At 30.5% G+C, this 13,343-nt stretch overlaps 1 protein-coding gene across 1 annotated transcript; it reads right to left on the reverse strand.

Moving 5' to 3' along the window:
• Positions 1–450: 450 nt before the first annotated feature.
• On the reverse strand, positions 451–11,898 carry LOTGIDRAFT_170040 (hypothetical protein; the record flags this gene model as incomplete). The annotated part of the gene is made up of 6 exons (XM_009068668.1): positions 451–560; positions 2,932–2,986; positions 9,921–10,016; positions 10,543–10,657; positions 11,024–11,121; positions 11,851–11,898. 6 exons carry the CDS (start codon positions 11,896–11,898, stop codon positions 451–453), a joined length of 522 nt encoding a protein of 173 aa, XP_009066916.1.
• Between the last annotated feature and the right edge of the window lie 1,445 nt (positions 11,899–13,343).

The following is a 13,343-nucleotide window of genomic DNA, read 5'->3' on the forward strand; positions in this document are numbered from 1 at the left end:
CATAATGGTGGAACCTGAAAAGTTATTAAAATTATTAATTTTCTCTTTAAAAAATCTATTTCGATCAATTTCAAAAGGTTTTCATATCTAACATAATGAAATTCCATCTACCTACACAAAGTTTATTTCAATTAGGAGAAAAGTAATTAGTTTCATAAATCACCGTTAATATGATTTCTCATTTTCCAGAAAGGATGTTTGTATGATAATTAATACTTATTTCATACAGTTATAATATAATATTAGACACAAACAAATTTATACAACTATACTCTTTCTGTTTATTTCTAGAATAAAAATTTCAACTTGTCATAAGAAAACAAACAAATATGCCAAGAATATTCTTCAAATATAACGACTTTTTTCTTTATATCTTCATGTCATTTCAAACAAAAAATTTGGAATAACAGGACAAGGTCTGAGACTGTAACTGACAGCGTAACACCAATCTTAAATTTCTATAGTGTAATCGTTTAACATTGTTTCAGATAATGTTGATATCAGGGCATCAGATTTTAATACTGATATTGCTGCAGATAACTGACCATAACTTCTATCAGCTGGTTAAGTAAGTATTTCAGATGATAAATCCCCTGTACAAGGTGCACACAACTAAATGATTAATAGAAAATTCACAGAACTATAAAATTAGAACTTGGACCAAGGATGCAACCAAACCAAATATAGTATCCATTATTTAAAGCATATAATCGTTCCACTTTTTAATTGTATGACACAAAACAACTAAATTTAAGAACTCCAGACTACATATTGGAGCTTGTATCAAGGATTCAACTGACCAGATAACTTTAATTAAAAGACAATAAATGTAGAATTTATTTATTGCAAGACACTAATAACTAAATGACTAAAAAGAAATCCACAGAACTACGTTTAGAACTTGGACAAACCACATAAAAGAGCCACCATATTTATTAAAACTTATAAACCTAGAATTTATTAGTAGCAAGTTACCAATAATGTCAAATAGAAACTCTACAGAACTAACATTAAAACTTGGCCCACGTACACAGCAAACCACTGAAATATTCACTTCATTGCTATCATCTAAAAGTTAATAAATATTATAGGTGATATACCGGTATCACAATAAATACCCATATCGTGATGTATTAATGCTTAATATTGTGATATCAACTTGAACCAGTACCACCAAGTTCTATAACCCAGTATTTATTATATATGAAACTGAATTTGATGAGATTCTTATAAGTTTTAATAATTCACTAGGACCTCAGGTTCAAGACACTGTCTGCCCTCATAGCATATTATTTCTTGACCAACATTATCACACTGAACGAACCTGGTTCAAACCTGGTCAGTGCTCGACAGACCAATAGATTCAAATACTATCCAGTAGGCCAGACAGGTCATTGATCTAGTAGACAACTTCAACGTTTTAAATCTTGTTTCCAAATTAACTCACAGTAATCATTACTCCAGAATGTGGTTCAGTTCTTAAGCACCATATCCTGTGTGTCTACAGAACTCCTACAGGCTTCAATTTTTTCATAATATTTTGTGTAACTAAGATCATAGACAATGGCAAGACCCTTGGTATCTTCAATTACCATCCTCTGTGCAGTCTTAAATTGGTCTTGAAAATTTAGTCTAAGAAAAAGCTGAAACACCATTCCACTATGTGGTCATCAATTTTGTTTACAGAAAAGAAGAGAATTGAATTTCAAACTGGAAACTTTCTGCCTGTACAGTTCTCAATTTGTTTACAGAATGAAACAGAATTGGGCCTTTGCACTGGATACTTGTGCTTGTAAATAATAAGAAGAAGCCAATAAAAGGAATGAGTGGAAGAATAATTACTGTTGGTAGTAATGACTATCACAAAGGTCTTTAATTCAATTAGCTGTTATTCCTGTCAATAAACCACAATGATTTATACTCTTATTTACACCAGATTCCTAGCTACTAATACCATGATTTACATAGATTTTAATCATTCAGATAGAAGTAGACAGATACTCATATTTACACCAGATTCCTATCTACTAATACCATGATTTACATAGATTTCAATCATTCAGATAGAAGTGGACAGATAGACTTATTTACACCAGATTCCTAGCTACCAATACCATGATTTACATAGATTTCAATCATTCAGATAGAAGTAGACAGATACTCTTATTTACACCAGATTCCTAGCTACTAATACCATGATTTACATAGATTTCAATCATTCAGATAGAAGTAGACAGATACTCTTATTTACACCAGATTCCTAGCTACTAATACCATGATTTACATAGATTTCAATCATTCAGATAGAAGTAGACAGATACTCTTATTTACACCAGATTCCTATCTACTAATACCATGATTTACATAGATTTCAATCATTCAGATAGAAGTAGACAGATACTCTTATTTACACCAGATTCCTAGCTACTAATACCATGATTTACATAGATTTCAATCATTCAGATAGAAGTGGACAGATAGACTTATTTACACCAGATTCCTAGCTACTAATACCATGATTTACATAGATTTCAATCATTCAGATAGAAGTGGATAGATACTCTTATTTACACCAGATTCCTAGCTACTAATACCTTGATTTACATAGATTTCAATCATTCAGATAGAAGTGGACAGATAGACTTATTTACACCAGATTCTTATCTACTAATACCATGATTTACATAGATTTCAATCATTCAGATAGAAGTGGATAGATACTCTTATTTACACCAGATTCCTATCTACTAATACCATGATTTACATAGATTTCAATCATTCAGATAGAAGTAGACAGATACTCTTATTTACGCCAGATTCCTAGCTACTAATACCATGATTTACATAGATTTTAATCATTCAGATAAAAGGGAATTTATGCAGGTTTGGTCCCTGCAACTTAACACTAAGGAATAGAAAGGTTAGACTTACCATTAAAGTACCAGAATGTATTACCAAATGCATCTTGACCTATTGTCTCTCCTCTCTGAAAATATATCAAAATATTTCAATTATTCCAAAGGGGACCATAATGTCCAAAGTATGAAAGCTTAGAAGCTGAAATTTGTAGTGCAAAAGCATAACCTAAAGGAACTATTTCAAAACATGTTGAAGAATTTTGAAAAATGATCTAATATAATTCAATTTAATTGCAATGAGAGACATTCCTTTGTTAAAAGTTTAATTATGCAACACAAAAAAAGTTCCTGTATGCCATTAACAGGAATCAGAAGAATTCATAACATTTGAAATACCAGTATCATACATAAAAATCTTAAAAATCAAATTCTAGAAAGGAAAACATTTGGGAGTGGATGTTGATATTAGAAAACTGCGGCCAACAATAACAGGTAAAGTTGAGTTAGATTCTACCTTCGAAACAGTAATTACAGATATACTTTTACATCATACCATTTGGCATTTCAAACTTCTTTTAAGGGTGGTCCAAAAAAATACTATCTTAGAATTTCACATTTATAAAGTTATGTTAAATATGTTATTATTTTGCAATATTTCTTATCAGATCAAATCAAGATTTACTGTTTTGTAAATGAAATGAAATATTTTTTAAGAGGATGTCGTTTTTTTGTAAATGCAAACTCATTCTAAGACTTTCAGTAAAAGGCCAGGACAATGACTGCTTTACAATACAGTTTTCAGCGGATTTTTGAATGTAGACAATAATGGCACCGAACAAAGAGAAGATAATCCTCCAGAAAAGGTGAAGGTCACTCATTAGGCAAATACAGAAAACTCTTCTGAGAACGGTTACCAGTTACATTACAGCAATTTATCAATGATGATTTTAGAAATATAAAAGGGTTGAAGTTGAACAATTCCATATCAGTGCCAGTTTATAAGACCAGTTCACAGTCAGATATGAAAAATGTAGTTAATACATTATAACCTCACTGTTACATCTCAATATAGAAATAGTCATCTTAATTATTTATTAATACTAATTAACTTTTCTTGTTAACGATCTTATCTTTTCATTCATTTAACTTGATGACATCATAGGGCTTTAAAACAGCATAATTTATTTTTTGTCAAATGTTATTTCTATGTAAAAAAAACAGTTTTGCATTAGTTTGCAATTGTGAAATACTACTAAAAACGAATGCATCATGAAAATGAGGATTTATCACTAACTGTTATTGAGAATGTATTATTTAATATCAAATTAATTCTTAATTAAATTTTCAGAAAAAATAAGTGTATCCCACAATGACCACCATTAACTACTTACATAGATATAAATAACACTAAATATAATATATAATTTATAAAAATTTCAGAAATATCGTGAAAAAACCAATGTATCATATACATTTCGAAATATTTCACAGTTGAATATAAGGCAAATGGTGAAGAAATTTCAAAATAAATAAAAATTTATCATCCAATGACATTGACAATGACATCAACAGAAATATTAATAATATTGTTGACAAAGACATATTGTTGGTTTCATATCACTAGCAGTGTTTGTGGCAGCCTCGATCAGACTGGGGGTACAAATAGGGAGCAGATTGATTTAATGTGGAGACAAATGTCGGTGAAAATGCTGTGAGGCACAAAACCCATGGAGCTTCTGAGAGTTCTTGTCTTTTTACCACTGTATCAATTATCCTGCAATTGAACCTGTATGCACTTAGAAATATAAAAACAGAACTTGAATCATATTGTTACTTAAAGTTTCACGTTATGAGATCTTCTGATAACTGACTTATTTTCAGCCTATTGAAGTCATGTCTATGTTTGGAGAAAAGTTCTGAACTTATGTTTTAAGAAGTGCGTTTATGCACTCAAAACAATGATGCACAGAGCTCATATGAATATCTACCATAGTCAATATTGATATACATTATATAAGTAATTAAAATAAGTAATAAACTCTGATATTATGTAAGAATATTGATCAAGCTAAGTTTATAACAGAATCATTAAAAACAATAGCCTATCTATCTACACACATCAATTTTTTACTTAGTATATTAATTCCTAGTCTACAGGGATGTTGACAGTGTTTAATTTACCAGTCATGTTGAACTAAAGCTATATAATAAAAACAATGGAATATCTATCTACACATATCCATTTTATACTATTCCTTGTCTACAGGGATGTTGATGAGGTTGTATTAGCCGGTCATGTTGAAACAGAATCATTAAAACTAAAGCTATATAAAAAACAATAGCCTATCTATCTACACACATCAATTTTTACTTAGTATTTTATTCCTTGTCTACAGGGATGTTGATAGAGTTAAATTTGCCAGTCATGTTGAACTAGAGTGATAAAAATCATTAGACCTTCCAATCATGTACAGTACAATAAATGGATGCTGATTTGGTTGTATTTGCCAGTCATTACAAACTATAGTCTATCACATCTACACACATCTATTTGATATCATAAAATATATATAACTTAGTTGATAAGGATGTATTATGCCAGTCATGTTCATCAAGAGTGATCAAAAAACAAAATTCCATCCAATCTTGTACAGGAATGTTGTTTGGATTTTTTTTGCCAGTCGTGTTCATTTGAAGCGATAAAAAGAGGTCTTCTACAAATATGGTACATGCTTTAATTTGTATCTTGCCAGTCATGTTTGAAGACAATAGGATAACTTACTTACACTTCCTATGGATATTTCATGCACAATTTACAGGATATTAAAAGACAATTTTTGACACTTATCCAAGAATTAAATCTAATTTTAATAATTGCCAACTGTCTTACGAAATGTCAAGTAAGTGTAACAATATTCAGGATATCCTGACATTTTTATGAAAAATTTAACAGTTTTTTCAGATAGGTGTTAATTTTTTATCAATTACCCATCATTATCTTTTGAAATTTATCTTAATATTTTCTGTTTTGGCGTTACATTCCAGCAAAGGTCAAAGAATGACCCTCCGATTGTTCAACCTAGTACCCTCTTGTTATTATTCTAATTATTGCATGGGCAGATGATCTCTGATGAATATGGCTGTGCTATGCAGGCTGTACACAAAGAATCATGAAAAACCGGATTTTTCAACCTGGTTCCATCTAGTGACCCTGTATTTTTGTAAATGTATTGTATTTTTGTAAATGTACTATTTTTTGTACAAATAAATTATTATTATTATTATTATTATTTAAATTCAGAGAAGCTGGCATGGAAAGAGGCCTCACTGATGAAAATCAAGGCTCATTGTGCTACAGGCTGTACATAAAGAACCTTAAAAAATTACTGCTTTTGCCTGGTCAATAATTCAATTCAGAGAGGACAAGGAAAGAGGCGTCTTTTATGAAATCAAAACTCTGTGTGCTACAGGCTTAACACAAAGACTCAAGAAAAAACGACAATATTGGCAATAAAATAAATACCTTAAACCCCTTGGCTACCTAAAATCTTAAGTTGAAAATTAATTCTAAATAAAAAAACAATAAAATAGCAAAGCCTAAAGAGATGGTTAAAACATGGCTTCCACATAACAACACAATAATCGAAGCTTAAAGGCAAAATAAAATCAGCAAATAACATTATCCAATACATTATTGATCCACTACCAGAAAAAATTGAAAATGAGCTAATCTTAGGATGAGAGTTATCCTCGAGGCCTTCAATAGAATAATAACATGCTGGTTCTCTCCCTAGTTATTACTTGTTGGTCCGTCAGGGGGAAATCACTCATGCGTAAAGCTGTAACCGACAATCTGTCAATACAAACAGCTTGCGGTGAAAAGCTTTAATAATCAACTGTCAATTTAAAGCCAAACTAAACACTATATGATTATTATATTGAATTCATGATGCCTCTTGGTTATCTGATCAAACTAATAATCACATTGAACAATCTCACATATATACTTACCGTTTTAAAACATAACTAGGTATTAACACCGAAATATCAGCCTTAATAATCACGTAAATACCAAGTATATAACCAATACACTGTTTACTAGAAACATTAAGTCCAAGTAGCAGCCAGTAAATAGAATTATAGGATTGTGGCTGTAGAAAGACTACTCGCTTGACTTCCTCAGTCCATATATTGCCGTCTGTGATACCCAACAAATCAATACTGTTATGTAGTGCTATCATTTCTTGATACCAAACTACTTGCCACAATCTCACTCTTCACTTTACATTGTCAATAGCCTCTTGAAGGGAAATAACTCTACACGTCATTATAACAGTGATTATTAGACTTGACAGGCAGACTACAATCTAGAGAGTATGATTATCATTCATTGTTTACTATCAACTACTCCTGTATTCATTATAGTCTACTGACTGTTACAATATCTACTGTGTCACATCAATAGGTGAATCTTGATAAGACAAATATTTTTGAGGGTTATTGATATGAATTTTTAAATGCCAGTCATATACAGATTGTATAATTTTATATTCAATTATTGTTTATTATGAAACAGTGTTTTTGTCTACTACAAGGCTGTGTGTGTGTCTTTTTAACTAAAACCATATGTCTAATTTCCACATAATTAATAAACTTATCTATTGCTCTGTCAACTGAGATTATCATTGAGACTGGACCCTGCTGGAATGTCTGTTAATAAGGCTAATTCCAGCATGTTCAAATATTTTGAATGTATATTTAGGTCTTGAGTATAGAATATGACTACCATTTTATAGATCATAATTAAGCATTAGCAGAGGTAAACAAGGTTAGGTATCCGGTTGTGGTATACGGTGTATCGTGTTGGATTATCAGAGGTAAACAAGGTTAGGTATCCTGTTGTGGTATACGGTGTATCGTGTTGGTTAATCAGAGGTAAACAAGGTAAGGTATCCTGTTGTGGTATACGGTGTATCGTGTTGGATTATCAGAGGTAAACAAGGTTAGGTATCCTGTTGTGGTATACGGTGTATCGTGTTGGTTAATCAGAGGTAAACAAGGTAAGGTATCCTGTTGTGGTATACGGTGTATCGTGTGGGATTATCAGAGGTAAACAAGGTTAGGTATTCTGTTGTGGTATACAGTGTATCATGTTGGATAATCAGAGGTAAACAAGGTAAGGTATCCTGTTGTGGTATACAGTGTATCGTGTGGGATTATCAGAGGTAAACAAGGTAAGGTATCCTGTTGTGGTATACAGTGTATCGTGTGGGATTATCAGAGGTAAACAAGGTAAGGTATCCTGTTGTGGTATACAGTGTATCGTGTTGGATTATCAGAGGTAAACAAGGTAAGGTATCCTGTTGTGGTATACAGTGTATCGTGTTGGATTATCAGAGGTAAACAAGGTAAGGTATCCTGTTGTGGTATACAGTGTATCGTGTTGGATTATCAGAGGTAAACAAGGTAAGGTATCCTGTTGTGGTATACAGTGTATCGTGTTGGATTATCAGAGGTAAACAAGGTAAGGTATCCTGTTGTGGTATACAGTATATCGTGTTGGATTATCAGAGGTAAACAAGGTAAGGTATCCTGTTGTGGTATACAGTGTATCGTGTTGGATTATCAGAGGTAAACAAGGTAAGGTATCCTGTTGTGGTATACGGTGTATCGTGTTGGATTATCAGAGGTAAACAAGGTAAGGTATCCTGTTGTGGTATACAGTGTATCGTGTTGGATTATCAGAGGTAAACAAGGTAAGGTATCCTGTTGTGGTATACAGTGTATCGTGTGGGATTATCACTATACAGTACACAATACACAAAGTTAAACGTGTCCCTACCCATACCTCATTCTCTTACTTCCTTCTTCAATATCCCATTGTATCAATAATCCCAAAACATGTTTTGAAAGCAAATAAAGGGCAATTTACAGGATATTGAAAGACAATTTTTGACACATATCCAAGAATTAAATCTAATTTTAATAATTGCCAACTGTCTTACGAAATGTCAAGTAAGTGTAACAATATTCAGGATATCAGATTTTCAGATAGGTGTTAATTTTTATCAATTAGCCATCATTATCTTTTGAAATTTGTCTTAATATTTTCTGTTTTGGCGTTACATTCCAGCAAAGGTCAAAGGTCAAATATTGTGAAGTATGAAAGTTAATGTAGGGTCAGAAATATAAACCATTTCAGTTAATGTACAGGCACAAAAGTAAAACATTGAAGAAACTTATGTAAGAGCAATAATATAAAGTATTGAAGAAAATTTAAGAGCAATAATGTAAAGTATTGAAGAAAATTTAAGAGCAATAATATAAAGTATTGAAGAAAATTTAAGAGCAATAATATAAAGTATTGAAGGAAAATTTAAGGGAAACATTGTGAAGTTTTAATAGTCAATATTGTAAAGTATATGATCATGTCATCAGGTGTAAAATGGGAGGTTTTCAAATCTGATAAAAATTGGTAATAAATTGTATATAAGATGGAAACAAATTATATATATATTAAGTGGGAGTGTCGCATAAACAGAGCCTTTTATTATACAGTTTCACTTATAAAACTCAATATATCTTATACTTACATCTATTATTCAACTTTTTTATAAAAAAAATTTCACTTAAAGATGGGGACCTTCATTGATAAGTTATTTTCCTTACTTGACTTGAATTAACATACTTAAAGTATGTTGAGTTGTTTAATTTTTTTTTTGATTTAATATAAAAATTTCACAAGTTAAAGGGTAGTATGATTTTTTTTAATAAGTTGGGATAGTTAAGTGCTTGAATTAAGGAACAACATAGACGGTTTTTAAGGTTTTTAACTAAAAGTTTCTTGTCATTACTTTTAAGGACGCCAAAACCATTTAAAGGGCTTATGTCACCCATCACAAGATATCCAATATTATTTTGGTAGCAGCTCTTCAGTTTTGCTGAGACATGACAGGAAAGGGTACAAATTACAACAATAATAAAAAGCTTTGCATCAATTGTTTTCAATACAAAGTACAATAAAAAAAAAATTGCAATTTGAAAGAAGAAAAGATAACTCACCAGGTTTTGAGAGGTAAAATGATCATTTAAATAATCATCTAGATCATCTGAATGTTTGTCTAATGTTTCATCAATTACAGCCTTTAATATCAGCAACTGAAAAAATTATATAATTATTAACAGAGCAACAAGATAAATACTTTCAGTCTGGTATTTTAAGTCATATTTATGAATAATTTAACATGCAAAAATAGCATCAAAATATGTCATTTCTGCTATACTATTATAAGCAAAAAGATTTAAGTGGGATGAAGATAAGTCTATGTTAAACAATGAATATCGAACAGAGCAATGAATATCGAACAGAGCATTTGATTGGTTAAATTTCAAGTGACCTTGAACAGGAGATACATAACAATCATGTCAGATCATTGGTGGCAAATGGAGTTAAAAAAGAAACATTTGTATTTAATCAGATCAGTTTAATTGAATTTTTTGCTTTTAATTGCAATTTCTTAATATATATCGCTGATGTCCAAAAAAAAAAGAGACAATGTCTTACATTTCTACTGGTAAAGTTTAGTATTCATCAATTGTATGATCAATTTTGGAGATTTAAAGATTCTTTTAGCTATGCATGAACTGTAACTGACATTTAAACTTTTAAGTACAACTTTCTTACCTTTTCTGTTGGTGTAGAGTTTTGTAATTGACCTGATTGTAAGATATTCTCGTTAAGATCTTTATCGTCTGTTTTATTAATTAATTTATTGATATATTCTTTATAATTACATAATCTAAAATACAGAATAGTACATTAACCATCAAAATGACATTAGCCATGTGTAATCTTCAGTGTAGTATCTACAGTTTTAAAATCATTAATAAACCAAAAAGCAATTTTTTTAGTTTTTTTTGTAAATCTCACCGAGCACAAGGCTAATGGCTTAATTGTAGGACTCTATTGATTGGTCTATAAGTCCAGCATGACATGCTTGTGTATAATTTAGAATTATAGGAAACTATTCTTTATGAAAAAATGCCATTTAGATTCACATAAACTGTTCCCTTTATCTATTGAGGATGTATGGTTTAAACGTCAATACATAATGTTCATGGTAATACAAATGAATAATGATCGAATCCAAGGGTAGATAACTTACTTTATTTGGTTAGAAGATAAACTGTATCTTAATATTCTTGTTACAATATCATCATATATTATATTATAATCTTCTTTAAGTAAACTATCTTCTACAGCCTATAAAATATATAATATTTACAATTATAATGATTATACTGTATAGGTACTTAAATAATCTAATCAGAAACATCACAAGCAAAAAATGCTAATTAAAAACATCAGACACTTAATCCGATTAATGACTTTTACATTTATAGTCATTGCTTAGCTTTATAGTGGCAGACCTTCAACGTCCAATGCCTAGGTCTTCCAAATTCAAAAATACAAAATGTAACAGCAACAAAATAAATTTAATTCATAACATAGTATCGATGCTTCTGTCAAAATATTAAGATACTTTTCAAACAAATTTAAATAATATTTAAAATTAAGTTTACGAAGGTCGATAATATAAGTATTAAGTATGTCATAAAGAAGAAAGCGCCACCTGTCGTGGATATCATTGGCGTTTTTCTGGTTAATCTTAAATTAGAACATGGTTACATCTGTTACAGGTCTATGAATTAAAGAATATACAGTAAATAATTGTAAATATACTTAATACCTAGTAAATATACTTCTAACAATCTGTTACTAGGGCTTGCTTTTATTTTAAACAAAATCTCCTACTATTTATTTCTTGATGCAGAGAGCCATTTAAAGTTTTGGAATTCAGTTTAGAATTGGGTAATAAATTCAGAATTAAATGGAGAGTATAATGAAGAAAATTTAGCATTGACAGCAGTATTAGCATACACATTTAAAAAAAAAAGCTTTACAATCCCTTTAATATCCACTTGGTTTTACCTGCCTTTCTACTTCTGGTTTCCCCCCTTTTTTGCTATATATTACCATGTTTACTCCCTCCTTCAATTCATCTGATGACAAAACATGTAAATTGTGTTGAAACGTTATGTACTTTGTTATTTTTCACAAAATTGCTGACAAATGAGGAGATTGAATCAAACTGTCAGAAGTTAATATTTAAATGTGAAAGATATTTCCTTGACAAATACAAGAATAACTTCACTTAAAAAACAGGTTGTTAACAAAATGCATTTTAAATTAAAAAACTTTCTTTAAATCATAACACGCTATAAGCTTAAACTGATAATAACTGTCAATACATCTCTCTTAAGGCTGTTTTCTAAAAAAAACAATCTTATGACTCATATACAAGTCACCTGAATCTTAAAATATCTGATGACAAAAGCCTATCAAAATTCAAAAATAACTATTCAGATACAAAAAGCATAATTAAAAAAATTGATAATTCAGTTTATAAGCTTAAACAAAGTGGCTTTTGTCATATATTTTGATCATAAAGTATTTCTTGAAACAGGGTTGTAGGTATATTGCCAATATATTGAAGGTAAATTAGAGTACAGAACGCATCTGTTAAACAGTGGTTAGGGTGAAATCAAAATTCATTAAAGTTCCACACTTGTGATGATATATGTTGATTATACACGATATTTAGTGAAACAGGGTAATAGGTATATCACCAATACATTGAAGGTAAACTAGAGTACAGTACATCTGTTAAACAGTGGTTAGGGTTAGCTTGTAGTAAAGGTCATAACATTGTTTATTTACCTCTTGAAAACTAGTCTAATGTAATCTTATTTCATTATTACACTATATAAAATAATACACCTATAACACCTTACTTTTACACTGTCCCTAGGGTTTGACAGATTCTTAATATCAATATGGTTTTTCACTGTCATACTTGACCGCTTCAAATATGGAGAGAAAACAGATGAAGTCTACCAGCAGCACATAGTATCAACTTCTTGATTGAATCATCCATACCCATCATTTTTATGAAATAAAATGAAACTTCAAGTCTGGCCTAAGACACAATTTTTAAAGACATGACAGAAAAAGCAACTGACAAGGGTTACTTTTAAAAATCAAATGGAATGTTTCCCTATGTTAGATAGAAAAGGTCAAGATAATTGTCAAATTTTAGAACTTTCTTCAATTACATATTTTGAATTCACCCATACACGCTCTGCCATATTTTGAGCTTCAGCCTTGAATTATGATTGGTTAGGTATTTAGCAAGTTTGACTGTACAATGTACTTATTGACTCACAGTAAACACACAATCATTTAGTTTCCTACATATCACCTACTTGAGTAGCTGTAAGATCGGGCTAATATCATAGAAAATATCAATACAATAACCACAAATCAATTAATCAAAACGACTATCTTATTTTCCTCGTGCTTATTGTGTGGACCTGTCAAAATATTCAATTATACCACCAAGGAAAATACAATACACAACAATT

Source organism: Lottia gigantea (genome assembly GCF_000327385.1).
Source record: "Lottia gigantea unplaced genomic scaffold LOTGIsca_92, whole genome shotgun sequence".
Classification (NCBI taxonomy): domain Eukaryota; kingdom Metazoa; phylum Mollusca; class Gastropoda; family Lottiidae; genus Lottia; species Lottia gigantea.